This window comes from Folsomia candida, unplaced genomic scaffold (genome assembly GCF_002217175.1).
Source record: "Folsomia candida strain VU population unplaced genomic scaffold, ASM221717v1 Fcan01_Sc017, whole genome shotgun sequence".
NCBI lineage: Eukaryota > Metazoa > Arthropoda > Collembola > Entomobryomorpha > Isotomidae > Folsomia > Folsomia candida.
The window spans coordinates 2,252,540-2,271,614 of record NW_019091209.1 but is presented as its reverse complement, the minus strand read 5'-3'; the positions used below and the strand labels follow the sequence as shown (position 1 = coordinate 2,271,614).

Below are 19,075 nucleotides of genomic sequence, written 5' to 3'. Positions count from 1 at the left end.
CGTCGTCGTTAATGAAATAAATTGAACATGGCTCGTCATCATGTTCTGCTTCTTCTTCTTCTTGAACATGCCAGATTGGGGAAAGTAAAGTAAAGGATCGAGTAAAAAAATGCGTCGTGGAGAAATGCTAAGAAATGCTAATGCTATTACAGACACCATTCAAGTCGACAGCTTTATTTTCTTGTTCTCTTCTTCCGTTCTCCTTAACTTTTTAGATTTGCATTCATTTTACCAAAATCATGTACATATGTATATCTTTAAAATAGTTAGGTTAGTGATACTTACTTATTGCCTACGTACTTTTTTAGCCTAGATTTTTTCCTTAATATGTAAAATCATCCTTAACACTATTACCCCTCTGCTACATAGATAAACTGCTGTACAATTTGTAAAAGGTGAGTGAAACAGAATATTAAATATGTACAAGAGAGTTCTAGGAAGGTGGTCGTGGTGGCAAACAGTGACCGCGGAAGGGTGAGGGGACAGAGGGACAATGTCCCCATGGTTCTTCATCTCCCCATCTTATATAAACCCGTCCCTCCTCTATCCTACAATATTAATGTCCCCACAGCTTCCGCGGCCACTGGTGGTTGGTAGAGGAAAAATCCTGTTATAACATTATGCAGTAAATAGAATTTTAATGGATGGATGGATGGATGGAACTGGATATTTTTGACATAGTGGGGAGTGACGTGTTGGGGGGAGGGCTGATGAAATTACGGGTAACCCGTTCTGCCAGAATCACCGAAAAACGGTGTTTTCATGGATGCACTTCTCGCTAATGAAGTCGCCGTTGAAGAAGAGTGGTAAAAGTTGGTTGTGAGACGGGGCGAATAAGTGACAGACTTCCCGTTCGATGAAGATATTAGTGGCGGCAGTGGTGGTGGGGGGACGTATAGGTTGTGGTGGTTGACATTCTGATGGGGGGGATACTGAATATTGTGATGGGGAGGGAAATGCTGCTGCTGCTTTTGGGGGGAACCTCTCTTTTGACTAAACTGACTCTGTAGCGTGCCACGATCCGACAGAGTAGTAAATATTGTAGAAATTGATCCACCATAACCCGGTGGAGGTCCTTCGCCACCACTGCCAGGTTTAAGCGTCTGTTGCTGCTGCTGCTTCCTTTTTGCAACTTTGCTCTGCTGACTAATCGTATTTAATTTCGGGATAAAGATTGAGAAGAGGAGCACCGTTGCTGTTGTGATGAAAGCTGCACAGGCCGCAGGCTCTTGGAAATTTGCGGGCCCCACCTGCACCACGATGGCCCACGCTACGGCGATAGGAAGGCTCAGACAAGACGCGAGAGTAATCTGTAAACGGAGTAGGGGGATCAAATTAGAGGAAATTAGCATACATTATACATATGTACGTAGGAGATGATCCTCATCTTGTAATCATGAGCAGTGGTCGCGGAAGTGTGGATGGAGACAATGTCCGCACAGTTGTTCGATGTCCCCATCTTATATAAACCCGGCCCTCCCCTATGTTAACGTCCCCAGATGTCCCCACGGCTTCCACGGCCACTGATCATCAGCACATCCTGACAAGTCACAAGACATTAAATATTGATAACTTGCCCATTTAGCTTCGTTGTAATTCCTTCGGATTTTGAGGACAGAGAGACCATAGACAAACACGACGGAAATAAGGACGCCCAGGTAGGAGTGGAGATAGAGGAAGGAGTGATGCGAGTAAAAGCATTCCTGGATTAGCGGCTGTTTATACGATCCCGACGACATGACTTCCACCCTAGTCGGAAAGGTTTCCTCGTGTGGGCCAAAGAACCACTGGACGTTCACCGCAACCTGGACGGCCACGATGAAGAGGAGTGTGACAAACTGGTTCAGGGCGGGGACACGTCCCCCCAACCCGAGCGAGACCAGGGATCGAAGTTGCATCGCTTTCAGCATCAGAATTCCAAAACAGGTGGCGGTCGCGATTGAGGGTAAAAACACTTTGAAATTGCACAGCACGGATCCAGGTGGGAGGACGAAGAGGACGACGCTCGAGTAGATCATGATGATTCCGAGGAGGAGTAAAATCCCTAAGATTTGATTCCCTCTGAAAGAAAATATGAGATGATAAGTTGTTGATATCAGTGACCGCTTATTATATTTCTTCTATGCACCTCAGAGTCCCGTCACACATTCGTTGTAGGACATAGACCAGCATGTACAGCGAGATAAATACGCCCGTAATCGACACGGCGGTCGCAATCATGGCCCACATTCGAGAAATGTACAGTTCCGGAGGGGACATCATCCTCCGCACGTTCACGGCAGCCATATCCGTCGTTCTCCCTTCGCCAAGAAGCTTCTCCTGACCACCAGTCTTGGCTGTTTTTCCGCGTCGCATACTGATCTTTGTGGCCCCTGGCTTTTCAACATTGACCGTCGCTTCGGTCCCCTCGACCACGCCGTCCTGCATGCTCGTCCCACCCTCAAGCTTGACGCCGACCATGACGTCCAAAACTAGACCATCTTCATGCGTATACTGTCCAATCTGAAATTAATTAGAAATGAAATTAGTCCCGTATTAGACATCCAGTGGCCGCAGAAGTGTGTGTGAGGACAGAGGGACAATGTCCCAAAGATTATTCGATGTCCCCAAGATAATTCGATGTCCCCATCATCTCCCCATGCTATACATATCCCGCCCTCCCCTATCCTACAATGTTAATGTCCCCACATGTCCCCACAGCTTCCGCGGCCACTGTCATCACTTGCTATATTTACCTTTGATAACTTCCCATTCGCCCTGCTCAACAGCAAGTCGTACTTCCTACTGATCAACTTTCCATAGTAGTTGATTCGTCGTTGCGTCCCCTCAATTTCATGACTGCTCGAAACCGTTGACTCCGTCGTGCTGTCTGACGCGTCCTGTTCTTCGACATCCTTCGCAGGTAAGTTCAAGCTCCTCAGAGCGGCGAGGACTTCGTCGGACAGGTCCGAGTTATCCGTGCTGTTCGAGCTGGTAGCATTATTACAGGATAGTTGAGCCAATCGCAACGCGGCAGAGTAGGCGGACACGGCGTTCACGATGAATCCAATCTATAATTCAATTCAGAAGATTAAGCAATTAATAGAAACGAGCAAATAAATTATTTTCATAATAAATTAGAAATACTAAATTACATATGTACGATTAAGTGGAAAATTCTAGATACTCAACTTTTTTCACGATGCAATCAATATGCAAAAGTTATTAAATTATTGATGTAAAAGAGTAATAAAAAAGTGATCCTTATCAGCATTATTACTGATTGACTGAGCATATAATAAGACAGCATATATATTATTCAGTGGCCGCGGAAGGACAGAGGGACAATGTCCCCACGGTTATTCGATGTCCCCATCATCTCCCCAACTTATATAAACCCGGCCCTCCCTTATAATCCTACAATGTTAAAGTCCCCACAGCTTCCGCGGCCACTGATCTTATTGTACATTGTGTACTCACACCGTGGGAAAAAGTGAACCTCTTCTAATTGCATAACACTTTTACCTCAAGTTCTACTCACAGCAAGGTTTTTACATTTTATCAATTATCGAAAGTCACGAGTTGCGACTACCGCACTACGTCGTCCCATACAACAATAGAAGATAAGAATGATGACTACTACAAACTTACGTCTGATTCTGGGTGCAGCTTCTTTAACAACATTGTTCTCGTGAGGGAGCTGCATTGTGGAATCAATGGGTTATTGAGACGCTTCTTATTCGTTTTCGAGTCCTGACAGTGGTACATGGATTCCATATATTGGACGGCTTCCTTGTTCCCATTTGATGGCATTGTGGCCTGTGAATTACTCCAATTTAGATTAATTCTGCTCAACAATTTTCCTATTATGCAGTTTTGCTATGATGGCTAAATTCAGTAGCACTACCAATTTAGCCAAGGCTTAATAACAACTTGATTTTATATACCATGAGCTTATCCACGAAATACGAGTGGAATTCTGAATTGATCAAAGTCCTTGGTTGCATTGTGAGTAGATTAACTTGAAACTTGGAACTCCAATCCTTTACGAGATCATTATCCATTCCGACAGATCCAAGAATCCATGATTTCTGTCCGACTAGCTTTTGAAATCGCTCCACAGATTGGGCATCACTGTCTCCCACCAAACTTTCCAGCTCGGTGGACTCCAACAGCATAATCACGCTTTGAACGGTGCTCTAATAAATAATTTGTGAAGGAATATTTGCAAAAATATCGTGCCAATTATTATGGTAATTAGTTTTTCAAAAAACGTACGGCTTGTCCTTCGAGAAATTTTACGATGTCCATCAATGTCGGGAGGTTGTCTTTCTGGATGAGAAACGCACTCTTCGCATTGATCGAGAGAGGAGTCGCCAACCGTTGAAATTTCTTAATGGCTTGTGCACTTGAAGAAATAATTGCAACGTTTTGTGCCCCCAACTGGTTGATCAGGGCCACGATTCCCTGCAAATAAATGCAAATTTATAGTAATTTCGCTCCCGTTATTTTAAATTGTCTCACGCATAAATAATTGTAATTAAATAAGTTTAAATACCTCAGTAACGCCGGAGAGGTCGGGCGCCGTGGTGAAGACGTTCGAATGATTCGTCAACATTAAGCCGGCTGCCTTAGAAAACGTGACGATTGCCGAAATATTTTCATTATTCAAGTTTTCCAATGGACTGTCAATAATTCGTTCATTGTTCAAACTCCCAATCACGATTACTCCTAAGAAGAAAATAAAATTAGCGTGCAAATTTTGGCTTAAAATTATTGATTGACTTTGCCATTCATGATAACTAATTACGAGCTAGATAATTACCAATGAGCGGCGTTTGAGGGTTATCCTTGGACCATTTGATAAGTCGTGCCGCTTCTGAGGATGCGATTCCACTTTCTCCACAAGTGTCATGGACAAGAAGGTCTGTCAAAGTCAAAATAAGTCAGGTTTTTTAAGTTAAAATTGATTTATTGCGCAGTCAATAACAATAAAGTCATGTTTTATTTAAAGTTAACATGGATTTATTACGATAAGAACTTACCCAACGAAAATTCCCCTGGGTACGAGTTGTTATTAATGATTTCCACCGCCCACTGGACCGCACTGAGTTTCTGGTACGAGTGAACATTTAATGGACCACAGACCGATTTTCGGTCTGCATTCCGATCCCCGCTGATCGGCTCGTGTAGATCCACCAGGACACCTGAAAACACGGTTAATTAGTGGTAATTACTTGGTATTCATGCCACCGATTCAAGTACGTACCAAGTTTTGCACTTTGCAAATGTGCCGAAACGTTGCCCCACAGCAGACCAAAGAGCAGCAGGATGCTGACCACTTTCCTGCCGCGTCTTCCCGGTGGCCATTCCACCATGGACTTGGATGGTGAAAATGTCATCGTGTCCTTTTAGTGTCACATCTAAATCAAATCAAAAATTTTGATATTTTAAAAATTTGTTGTTGATTAAAATTTTTTTTTGAATTATTAATATCAAGCTTGATTTCTAAAAAAATCTTGTTTGTTACTGACAATTATTATTCTGACAGGAGAAATTACAAGCTACAATCTTCCCCGACCTACTGTTCTCCTCATGATGAGTTTTCATTTCAAATTTTCCGTTATTTTAACACGTATCAGCTATTTTCAGCCCCGATTGTTCCCCACATAACATAACACAAAGGAACAAATTACTCCACACGTACGTTACATAAAGACAAACAGACTATGAAATTAATTACATCACGCTTTACACAATTTATCATCGTATCCATCCATCCATCCGCAATTTCACACATGGTAAACAAAATCTTAATTAAGACGAATACATACGAAACCAATAATCGGCTTCCATCAATCAAACTACGGAACATTGTTCTTCTTCTTCTTCCTCCTTTCCACAACTTCTTTTTAGGAAATCAAAAAAACTCGAGTCAAATAATTCTCTAATTTCGAGGATTACCCACGAATCACGTACGTACCCGCAAAGCATGCAGCCTAAATTGTCGACTGAGGAGTGTTTCCTAGTCTTAATTGCATTATTTTCGATGCCATTTTTTTCCCACAAGAAGGAGTGAAAGAGAGAAACATTACGAGTGCCAATTAGTCACGGCATCACGGTAGTATCATCATCATCATCTTCTCGAAATATTTACAGATCAATGGCAAGCAGGTAACCACAAAAATGCATGCATACATATTCTTCTCCTTCTAACGGGTAGAAAGAAATGAGTTTAATGTGGCAAACGTGGAAAGAAATTAGTTCTTTTTTTTTATCGGTGAAATGAAATAAACGGAAATTCATATTTTAGTTAGTTCCCACTCGCCATATTAACCTAGATATCTTATTATTCATCGTTATTCACCCTTATCGGAATTTATGCTACTTATCATCGAGTGAAGATGAAGATGCCGATGCCGACGTGTAATTATACACATAAGAATAATTGCGGCATCAAAAGTGGAGAAGAAATTAGAAATTTGGTAGACTTGACATTTTATAATTTCTTGAACGTGCACCAACAACCAATTATGTCCCAAGGTGCCAGTGGCCGCGGAAGGCAGAGGGACAATGTCCCCACGGTTGTTCGATGTCGGCATCATCTTATATAAACCCGTCCCTTGTCCTCAATATCCTACAATGTTAATGTCCCCCCGCCTTCCTCCGGGGTGACTGCAAGGTGCATATTATTATTTACTCAAGGGCCCGTTATGGATGACTCGACAAGGAGAGGGAAAAAAATCTTGTAGAAAATCAAATGAAAATGAAAACGGACAGAAGCAGCAGCAACACCACTTTAAAGAAAACAGGAGTAACAATTATCTAGGAAATTGAGCCTGTCATCATTCGGAAACAGTGAAGTATAGTAAAGAAGACGTCACTTTAGATACTTTATCCTCTATTTTGTCTGAAACACCGGGTGGTAGAGAGAATCCTTGAAGTAAATCACCTATAAAAATTCCTTTTTTTCTTCTTCTTCTTATCAAAGATAAAATTTGTGTCGAGCTTGTTTTTTAAATCAACGCTTCAATCTTATTTCTACTTAAATTTGGTGCAAAGTTGTGTGTACTCTACTAAACAGGAATTAAAAATTAAGGGTGAAGATTAGATTAGGGGAGACGTAGACGATGATGATTGATGTTGAGCAAGCAAGTGTGCAGTGGCCGCGGAAGCTGTGGGGACATCTGGGGGAATTAAAATTACAAGTTAGTTAGGGGGAGGGGGGTTTGTATAAGATGGGGAGATGATGGGGACATCGAACAACCGTGGGGACATTGTCCCTCTGTCCCCTCACCCTTCCGCGGCCACTGAAAGTGTGAATACATCAACGCATGTATCTCAAGAAGATGAGTCCTTTTTTCCACCCCGATGTGGATTTTAAACAAACAAAGGCACACATTTTTTTCACAAAGATGAAATAAATGTGTAAGATTTATTATCTTCATTTTTTGAAGAGATAGATATTCATGTCAAAGTCAACAATACCATTTATTTCATTTCATCTTCTCAATAATATTTCTCTATTATTGCGAGACAGCGAGGCGACTTGACCAAGCGACCAAAATAACATGTAGACATTTCTTTAAAAAAAACTTTTTGATAAAAAGCGATAAGATAACCCCAACCATGACCACAAGACGGAGGGATGAAGTATAGATGGATGGATGGAAAAAATAAATTGGTTATTTAATCCTACTGCAACCACGGCATTTATGGCTTTATGGATTTTATGTGACGACATAAACCCAAATACTTTTTATGACTTTTGACTCAACCCATGAGAAGAAATAATAACTAACCAACGTCATAAATTATAGTGTGTGGTTGACAGAGCGGTACAAATTATTCGGCCTGGTCTGAAATTTCAAAGTGCAGTAGCCTTGCATCTACGGTAATATGTTTGTATTTGGTAGGTAGTAGGTGGACAAATTTTTCTGAGGAGAGGATCACTCACTCACTCATGCAGTGGCCGCGGAAGCCGGGGGTACATGTGGGGACATTAAGATTGTAGGATGGTTTATGTAAGATGGGGAGATGATGCGGACATCGAACAACCCTGGGGACATTGTCCCTCTGTCCCTTCACACTTCCGCGGTCACTGTTCTGGAATAATAATAGTCACCCTGATTTGAAGGATACTTTCGCAGGTGCACCGATTAAAAGGGATCCAGATCAACCCTTGATTCATTGACGTCTTATAATTCTCATCTTTTTTCCAGTCAGTCTCCAAAAGAAGTATGAAAGCTGTCAAAATTCAAAAATCTGTACATGCATAGGTCTGATTTATAGTCAACAACAATTGAAAAGTTGTGTGCTATTGTAGACCGGGTGAAATTAGTATGTGACGAAGGGAACTGAACATTTGGTTAGATGATGTTTATTCAACTAATCCTATGTCGTCTGACTGACTGAACACACAAAATTGGGATGGATGGAAACGTATAAAATTCAAGAGTGAATTAGCTGAAACCTCTTTTATTCCCAAGCTTACTTCCTGTCATGGTTTGGACTGGACGGGGGGATATTATTAGTCAGTGACCGCGGAAGCTTGAGAGGACAATGTCCCCACGGTTATTCGATGTCCTTATCATCTCCCCATCTTAAACCCGGCCCTCCCCTATCCTACAATGTTAATGTCCCCACAGCTTCCGCGGCCACTGTCAGTACCTTAGTACCCGTCAAATCATGCCTCCATTCACCGTGTCTTGCTTACCTTTTTTTGTACTTTACTTACTCACCAAACGTGACAGGTTCACTTGGAGGACACGACAAAACACAGGGAACGAAAGAAGAAAATAATCCAAAAACGGATTTTATCCTGAGCATTAAGCACTATTTGACTTGTTTCATTGTCCAGAAGTGCATATACATTATTTGAATAAAATAACAAATTATTATTTTACACATTTTTTCCCAACTAGCACCACACACTTGCTTCACCGAGATTCATTCAAATTACCCAAACGCAATAAGAAGATGAATAAATAAATAACAAACCCACCACAAAATTACAATGAGCAATACGAGTTGCGAAATCAAATTAAGGAAAAATTACTCTCTTCTGCTATCTCAAGGTAACTCTGCGATAATGATGAAATTCTCAATTTCTTCCATTCAACTCGAAGAAGCTTTTGCCACACACGATAAAATGGAAAATGGCAAGTGTATCTATGTAGATGCGTATACACATGAATCTCAATTTTACAACCAAATCTTTATTGCAAATAATAACGCTGCAAGTAGTAGTCGTCATCAAATCTGTGTTTTCCACCTCTTATAAATTAACGAGGCAATTATGGAACTTGGATGTTAAAGAGAGGTCCCATTTGGCAGGAATCAAATCAAGTGTGGCTTTCCTCCTCCTCCTCCTCCAAGTAATAAATAATTTGCTAAGAGTTAACTCACAGACAGAATCTAATAAATAAACCGTCGGAAATGCATCGAAAGTGTGACCATCTTCTATAAAATCTCACTTTCCCCCGAGAAGGGGTGCGGTCACACCCTCCTTATACTTGCCTAATAAACAGCAGCCGTGTTACTTGCATACTTTTAACAATTGCACCGCAATAACTATTCCATAACTCCAAGAGTTTACTACTTTGCCGTGGTTTTTCATGATCACAGTGGCCGCGGAAGCTTGAGGGGACAATGCCCCCACGATTGTTCGATGTCCGCATCATCTCCCCATCTTATACAAACCTGTCCCTCCCCCCATCCTACAATTTCAATGTCCCCACACCTTCCGCGGCCACTGCATCCCGCCTTGCCTAACATGACTCGCTTTAAACTCATTTTTACAATAATTATAAAATGCTGATTTCCGTTCATACCTCGAAGAAGAAGACGCATCAAAAAAATTATTTCATTTCATGCCGTTGTTACAGGATTTAATTAGGGTTAGGAAATAAAAAAAGTGCATTACGACGACTGGCTTGGCCTGCATCCATCCGTAAATAAATTGTGTGTGAACCAGGATTTCATATTTCTTGTGAGACTTATCTCCTCCTCAAGGCAAAAGGAATAATAATAAGTTGCACTTTTTATGATAAGTACTTAATAAATAAGTGATAGATACTGTTCCATGGCGTGGCTCCTCCGCCTCGTGTGAAACTGATGCATGCCTTTTCGTGCTCGAAATGGAAAGTGATTTCCGATTCCCTTGACACTTTCTTCCCACCAAAAAGTAAGTTTTTTAACACTTTTTTAAAAACTATTTTCATTACGTAACAGTCACGAAATGGGATAAAATAAATATGTAGTAGTCAGAATTTTAAAACGCAAATGTTTATCTTTTATGTTGCAAAGCGTCAAAAAGTTGGACGTTAAACCTTATACAATTTTGTCCTTTTAAGGATCATGAAAAAATTATATAAGCCTGCTTACACTCGAAATGCGCATTCATGAATATATAAACAAAAGTAAAACTGACTCTGAGTAAATCCTTCCGAGTGAAGAAACAATGTGTGTGGAAAATATGGACAAAAAATAATAAACCGAGACAGAAAGTCGTAAAATTTTAAAGCGAATAGTATGCACAATGTCATCCATCCATATGTTTTTCATTTTTATTACGAACTGTCTAGTTTTTGAACTTTATTTCCTATTTGAAACATTTAGTAGTCAGACTTTTGATAAGTATGCAGTTCTCAAATCCTATTGTTTTAAGGACGACTTTATTACCCAATAAAAATCCCAACCGCTTGGCAATGTTTGTACTAAAATTGTGTATTTTTTAAATGAGGAAGAAAGGAGTACACATAATTATCCGAGAAAGTCAGAGAAAATCTGGTGTCTAACGGTTCTAAGCAGATGTCAGGTTTAAGCCTCATTTCATTTCACTGCCTAAAAAGAACTGGAATTTAAAATCGTCCCCCAAAACCTGCATCTATTTACATGTTTGAAGGCATGTTGAGTGGCGCAGATTGAGAGAAGGGCACCAGGCAAAGAACAACTTCTGGTTGGTGTCTGTCATCCTCATCTGGTTTTGGAGTGACCCAGGAAAATACATCATCGTAAGATCTCAAATTTCATGTCGTACGAAGCAACCAACCAACAACCCTTCGAGATCTTCTTGTCCTTTAGACACACTCACGCAGACGAAGAAATGTGTATGTAAAGAAATGTGCGTGCAATCCTCGCTTTTTTTGTGTAGCAAGTGAGTGAGACGCAACGTACATAAGTAGTTTTCCAGAAGGGTGCATGGTGCATGGGGTGTGGGTGTCAGTCTTCTAATGCGACGTCATTTTCCCTCCAAACTCTGAGGAAAAAATGGGTTGAAACCGTTTCAAAATCTATTTTCGAACTCGAACCTTGTTTCAAAAGTGCTTAAGCTACTCCTCCCTCAACCCCGTCCAAGCTCTGGAGAGTGTCTCGTCTCGCCTCTCCTCAAAAACTTACAGACTCTGCGTCTTCTTCATGTTTTACTCCGTTATCGGTCATAATTTTACTACCGACTTGACTTGTGCATATGTAATTCCTGCATACTCCTCGTTTTGGCAACATTATTTCTTTCTACCCCTTTCCTAAATATGGACCAGATAGCAGCTGTGCTCCCCTTTTCGACATCTTTCACTCGCTCCACATGTCTTAAATAAAATCGAGCAGAATAAAAAAAACTCCCATTTTTTTATATATTTTCCTTTCAATCTATTGTCTCTTCTGCTTCTTTTCTCCCTCCGCGGGTAGTGCGTACGTATGCACGTACCACGCCAATGTTTTGTACAAAAAATCACATCCACCCATCAAGTATTGACCTGCAATATTGTGCATTCATCAGAGTTTCACAGAGACAAAAGCCTCCCATTTAATAAAGGGTGAGCCCTTTATTACATACATGCTCCGAAATCCGACAACCCGGCATGAAATGAGATGAAGACACAAAAAAAACTGAGAAAAATAAAACAAGGCCTCGTATTTTTAACAAAAAAACTTAGAATAGCCCCACACGACAGACCTGACTTGATTTACATCCCTCACAAAGCACAAATTGTTGTAAAAGTTGCTGAAAAGTTTACATGTAGTAATCGCATGAGAATCGTAACCCACTTTAGCGTGAATGAATCTTGCATCACGCAATACGATCCATTTTTTAAAAGTGCAGCTAGATATGTAGCTTCTTGTACATACATATTCCATGCATAAACGCACAAGCTGGGGCACAAGGACGATAGAATCTCTTCAGTAATTCGCTCTAAAACGATACATAACTTATTCACCTGCGTAAACGAGCAAAAGATAAGTGTTGTTCACTTATCGTTCGTAGTTACTTCACATGCGGAAAGGTAGGCATTAGTTTTCAAGTTTGTTCTTCACGCAGGATTATAATCGTAAATACGTGTTTCTTCGTACATATTGCAGTGTTGCTGATGAGAAAATTCGATACGTGTGTTTTTTCCGTCTCTCTTCTTACCTAGCAGTATTATGATAACTGTTTTATATGTACATACTTCGATGGATAAGATAACGTAGCTAAGCTAGCGATTGAGTCGAGTACAGAGGTTTTAGCGTACATAGCTTTCTAATAAATTGAACATGAAAGGTTTGATGTGATAATACGAACAAATAGTTATGAATGAATTTCATTGGAAGAAGAAAACGTGCATGGTTTTTAGAAGGATTATGTATCGTGTTAGTCATTATTATGCAAGGAATCGACGACTTTAATGTGCATAGCAGACGTGTTGGTTATTATGCATGCGAATATTAATTAGGACGCTTCCTGAGAAATACATAGTTCCGAAAGTTGAAAAATAATATCACATTTATTTACCAACGTGCATGCATTAGTGTCAAAGTTAAGTATCAAATGCAGTATTATTCTCTCACTCATTCACTCTCTTTGCCTCATTTCCTTCCGTTCTTCTTGTACGGATCAGTGGCCGCGGAAGGACAGAGGGACAATGTCCCCAGGGTTGTTGGATGTCGGCATCATCTGCCCATCTTATATAAACCCGTCCCCTTTTAATGTCCCCACGGCTTCCGCGGCCACTGGTACCGATTGATACTTACACTTATTAAAAGAAGCTACATCAATTTTATTCATTAGTACGCAAAATTTGGCACCCAAAGCTAATACAACTTTGTAAATAAGTAAAATCTCTGTGAAATGCAAACATAGGGTGCGCAAAATTCACTATTTTTGCCCCCGTCCATTCTTCACAAAACGGTGTTACTTCGGAGAATTAATGTCAGAACAAGAAGAGTGTGAATACAATCAGCTACACGATGCCAATTGTTGACAATACGTACAGACAACTTTATAATCATGACAGAACCAAGAACGAAGGTTGTAAATTACAACTTGTAATTTGTGTAGTACTTATTTTTTTACTTACACAGAGCAAATAAAGCAAACTGATGAGAAACATGTTACAGGAGAGGAGACGAAATAATAGTGACTGACTTCTTTGATTTAATTGAGGTGGTGCTGTCCATGTGAAGTGAACTGTCTTTTTCAACGTGTAGTAAATAATTACGACTAAAAAAAATGTACGTTAAGATACTTAAATTAAGCATATGGCTCATTCTATCCTCCTCCAAATAAATCCTTACAAAGGTATCTCACACTTGAAAAAATTCTAATTTACTTACAGACAAAAAGGACTCCTCAAGTTTAAAAAGATCGTCCAATTAAATAGATTGCAAAGAAATGGAAGACAATAAAAGTCCCACATTTGACTTTTACAGTTTAACAGAATTGAGCACGGGCATGCATTGAATACTCACCGTTTTTTTGTACGAGTCAACGAATTTAAATGAAATCAGGTAAAACAAAACACCTACTGCTGCCAGCCCATTGTTCTTCTGAGAAACTACTTTTAATCGGTTAAAAAAAATCCAATGCGTAAAAGTACTTATATTATTTGTAAAGTAATAAGTAAGTGATTGAGCTGGATTCACTCACAATCGGCAAAAATAGTAGTCATGCGAAATTCCAGTCCAGGTCCAACTCCGGGTCCGAAGAATGAAGAATGAATTGTAAAAGTGAAACAAATTCTGGTCTTTTTGTGACTAAAATAGTAGTTGCCTGCCTTTACCAAATTGCTTACGATGTATGAATGTATGCCTGACTATCAAGAGTCATCGTGCCGAGAATAATTTAAGCATAAATTCAAAGTGTTTTTAAGAGCCATCGAAATAAATTCGGCCGAGTGCGAGATTATTGTCTGAAAATGGAAAACTATACTTTTATGTAGATACAGTCGCCGCGGAAGCCGTGGGGACATTAACAAGGGAGGGCCGGGTTTATATAAGATGGGGAGATGATGCGAACATCGTGGGGACATTGTCCCCTCAAGCTTCGTTCCGCGGGCACTGTCCGTGTTCTGGAAAAATGAGCACTTACAACTTACCTACATTGTTCACATAGCCAAGTAAAGTAAAGCAAATAAGGCTAGCAAGTTTTTAGTTTTGGATCTGAAAATCAAGCTCACAAACACGCAAGCTTCCCATTACTTTCTTATCGCACTTTTCCCTACGTTCCGATACTGCGACCAATTTTCAACAGCTACCAGTTAGCGAAATAAAAATGAGGACATTCATTCCCAAAGAGAGTGGAATAGGTTTAGGTGGGTGGGTGGGTGAGTAAGTGAGCGGGTGGGTGGACCAGGTAGGCATTTGCACATACATGGCTGAGAATTTTGGCCACTTTTTTGATGGAATCTTGACAGATTGAATTGCATCGTGTGTGGAAACATTAAGAATGAATGGCAGGTTCTCAAATAACCTCAATTTTACGACTTTGTTGCAAATTTCCATTAGTAATTGTATGCTTTCATCATCATCATCAAATCCACTTCCATCCATAAAAGAGTATAATATAACGTGGAGCAGGGAAAATTGGTGGGTAGGGTAGAGTTCGTTGTGTTATGTGCATTTTGGTGCAGGTAAGGTAAGCCTAGCACAAATGTGAGATTCGATCCTAATAAAACGTCACTAATTGTTACTCAGAAGGGTTAAATAGAGGAGAGTATAGGGTACACGGATATACTTGCTGGACTGGAAGTAATCAGCAATTAACTTATTTTCATTCAATAAATACTCGCACTTTTATGGATTCCGGAGTACTTTTTCAACCCACACTGCTTTTTGTGTACCCACCTTATTTACGAGTCATAACGTATTTCATACATACATGGCCATACCCAACAATACCGGCGGGGGTCCAACTACTACTGTCCATCTATCCATCTCTGACAGGGCATCCTTTACGTCACCCGAGCTACCGATAATGTGACACATAATGTGACGTTTCATAAAAAGTCTCCCCCAACGATGATTATCAATGAATGAATGAATGACAGGCCCGAGGAAGAAGAAACAGAGACCATTGTGTTCCAACAATAGTCACCTGCAAGCAATGTCAACCTCCTTCCGGCCTTCTTCTTCTTCCTTCCCCATGCAGGTCGTCCGTGGTTCGGTGGTATTGTCCCGTTTTTCTATTTTTTATAGGTACACCTCCAATTCAATTCAACAACCAAACTCTCGCCTACACGTTGCCTTTTGTACCAAAACTCTGTGATGTACGTAAGCAAGTGATTGTCCCTTTTCTCGTCATAAATATGAGGAGACACTTATTGTAAATATTTCCTCGTCCTGTTCCACTACGATGTAAATACAATAAATTCGCCTGAACCCGGCCTGTCTCTCGGTGCACAATAATAACCAGCAGTATAGCAGTGGCCGCGGAAGGTGTGGGGACATCTGGGAACATTAACATTGTAGGATAAGGGAGGGAGTGGTTTAAATAAGATGGGCAGATGATGGGACATTGTCCATCTGTCCGCACCCTTCCGCGGCGACTGACCATCAGAACAAGAAGAACAGCAAACTACGCTAAAATTCGTCTTAATATCCCCTCCGCATAAACTGTAATATTCAGCTCCTCGATTGTTCTTGTCGAGTCTGGAATCGATCCACTTCACTTTCATTTCATCGGCCTCTTCTTGTTTCCTCAATATCTTTCAACACTTTCCAAAGTCAAATTGATAAATGTATAATGCACGAGGACGAGTAGCTCAAAAGGGTCGTCCGAGCTGATTATGAAGTGAACTTTACTACTCTCTGATGGATGATGATGACACATAAAAGGCAGCCCAGAAGTTCTCTTAATGAACACGTAACGTGCTTGTTCATGATGAGCTTAATTAATTTCAATAATCCGAGAACCCGTCCATGACTCGCTTCATCATTTTCATTGAATCAATTTATCCAGTTACTTAAACTTCTTCACTCAAGCCGAGGGTAAAAAGCGGACCTGAACGAACACATTATATTTTATATGCCGTTGACTCAGAAGCTAGTGATTCATCTCATTTCCACTTTTTGCAGTATATAATATTGCTCTTTTCTTGTTGAACTTGTTAAATTGTTTCCACTCCACGGACGGTGTGCAATTTTTTCCCAAGAAACAACACAAACCGCAAGGTTGGGATTTCCAAGTTTTATTAAGCAAGAAAGAACTTTATCAGGTGGTTGTGGAGTGGAGTGAGTGGAGCTTATTCATTAAAAGTCCGGCTGGAAGGAGTTGATTCAGGTCTACATTTGCCAAGAAATCGTTGACCATGACATGAGAATTTTTGGGAAAAAGGTACACAACACACGGCTACGACTACTCCTCGAGCTTCGTAATAATATTCCATTCATGAAAGAGCAGTGGCCGCGGAAGGTGTGGGGACATTAGCATTGCAGGATTGGGGGGAAGGGACGGGTTTATATAAGATGGGGAGATGATGCCGACATCGAACAACCGTGGGGACATTGTCCCTTGTTCTGTTCCGCGGCCACTGTGAAGGAGAGGAAGGACGAGGCAGTCATTATTATGTACTTGGTTCTTTTTCTACAATGGATGGTTTGGTTTTACTATGTTGACACGGAAAGGAGAGGAAATTTGCACATCTTGTCGTCGTCGTCATTGTCACTCAAACCACTAATAAACTACTTATCATTATCATTTACGTACTCCAACTCGCGATCCAACTCCATGACGATTAGGTAAGAAAATGTGTATGGTTGGTATTGCTTAATTGTCGGAAATCGTCACTTCCTCCCCTCTACCCGAGATAACAGCCAGGGGACCATTATCATATTCCCACGTGCAGAGGATAGAATAGAAGAACAGCCAAATAATCCAGGTGCAACACACAAATAAATATTCCTGCTCAACGACTCGACTCTTATTCGGTTTGACATTTTAACCTCCTCCCTCCCATTTGACAAATAATACGAGGTACAGAGACCGATTTACTTTTAATCTATCCTCCCATTAACGAATAATAATTTTCAATATGACCCCACAACGAGGAGGACGTGCACCCGAAAAATAAATCGTTGCCCAATTATTCTCCATTCCATCCAGCACTTACTTATTATTATGTGTAATCCAAGAGTAATAAAATGGTCGATGTCGTTAACAAGGAATGACAAAAATAATAAAATAAAACACCACTTCTACTATTTATTTACTGCCCACCAGTGGCCGCGGACAGGGACAATGTCCCCACGGTTGTTCGATGTCCGCAGCATGTGCCCATCTTATATAAACCCGTCCCTTCCCCCCATCCTACGATAGCAATGTCCCCACAGCTTCTGCCGAGGCCACTGAGGGAGGAGCACTACCGCGATTTTAATGACGGGTTAAATCGTCTCTTGGACGATATTATATTTTCTCAAATACAATACAAATTACGGAACACAGTAGTCGTCCTCAAAGTGCCAGTTGTTTAATAATAAAACCACCATTTTTCTTCTCCAGCAACGACTAACGACTCCCTTCTGCTCTTCTTCCGAAGTGGCAGTTAGTTGTCCAGTTCAGCCAGGTAACAAAAACGCCAACACATGACGCCTAATTTCAACATCTCGTCGTCACACAGACACGATTTTACTTTTACATCCCTTAAAAAATTATATTATTAGCTAGCTTAGCTAGTTCTTCTTCCGAAAAGGAGGCGTAAATATGGACAAGTTCTGCACTATTGCTTTTTTGAGGAACGCGTTTTTCTACAGGATGCCAGGCCAGACCAGAGTGAGAAAGATTTTTGTAATTGTCCTCCGGCAAGCAGCGAGGCAATTGCTACGTTTTTTTCGAGAATTGTGTCTCCGTCTCGTCTCTAAATTGCACCTCGAGAAGAAGTAATAGTAGGAAGAAAATAAGGAACCAAATGCAGGTGTAACTCTAAGGCTAAAATGATGATGACCAGGCTGGAAGGAAATGTAAAAATGGACTCGAATGCAGGCAGTTTAAAACTTTGTCTTATTCAAACGTCTCTCGTTTTTTCCAGGTTTTTTTATCTTCTTCAGTCGCTCACTCCACGCATACAAAGAGATTTCATGAATAATATTCATCTCTTCGCTATAATTGTGTAGCTCGTACTAAAATGAGACTATAAAACCGTTCCGTTTTGCCTTACATTTAGGTAGGAAAAGTGAAGATAAATAAATAATTTTCAAGAAAGTGTGGCCAAAAGTTTGTCAATTCTAGGATTTCCCAATTTTCCAACGGAAATTCCCCAGAATAAGTTCATCTCTCAAATATCTCTCTCTTTTATCCAGTCAAGATTACATAATCTCAACTTTTCAAAATAATAAAATTCACCAAAAAAATCAACCCAACGAATTTTTCCCCAGGGTCAAATTATGCCACGAATCAACCCAATTATGGCTCTCACCTGCTTAAATAGTTTCCACTCCGGAGTGATGGATGAATCTTGCAGAGTGTCCTTCACTAATTATTCAGCCACAAAAACACTCTCTGGTCTGGTCAAGCTATTGTTTTCAGTCTCAATCAAAATGACCACCTGCACTAATCACTAAGCAGAATACGTAGAATATCACTTTTCAACTTAAGTTAAGCTAAGGTTTCCCTTGAAAAAAATAGAAATACAACGAGCCCCAACTTTCCGTGACCACGCAGTTGAGACGCTGGCAGGCTACTGACTGCAGAATCGTCAGCCGCACACGCGACTGAGAAGCACCATCCAAAGCTATACCACCAACCAACCAGTTATTTTGCCCCGACGTATAAAACCAAGAAATATACGACTTACTACCCTGTTAAAAGAACAAGTTAGTCGTTGGTGGAATTGCATTTAGTACA

General features: G+C 40.5%; 1 protein-coding gene across 1 annotated transcript; it reads right to left on the bottom strand.

The window, feature by feature from the left end:
- Nucleotides 1–158: 158 nt before the first annotated feature.
- Nucleotides 159–18,920, bottom strand: LOC110856775. Its single transcript, XM_022105320.2, has 12 exons — nt 18,648–18,920; nt 5,249–5,402; nt 5,025–5,186; nt 4,805–4,906; nt 4,538–4,710; nt 4,258–4,446; nt 3,927–4,178; nt 3,631–3,798; nt 2,736–3,050; nt 2,129–2,502; nt 1,578–2,061; nt 159–1,310 (listed from the first exon to the last, which is right to left on the bottom strand). The coding sequence occupies exons 2-12, from the start codon at nt 5,379–5,381 to the stop codon at nt 717–719; spliced, it is 2,946 nt and encodes a 981-aa protein (XP_021961012.2). The 5' UTR covers nt 5,382–5,402; nt 18,648–18,920; the 3' UTR covers nt 159–716.
- Between the last annotated feature and the right edge of the window lie 155 nt (nt 18,921–19,075).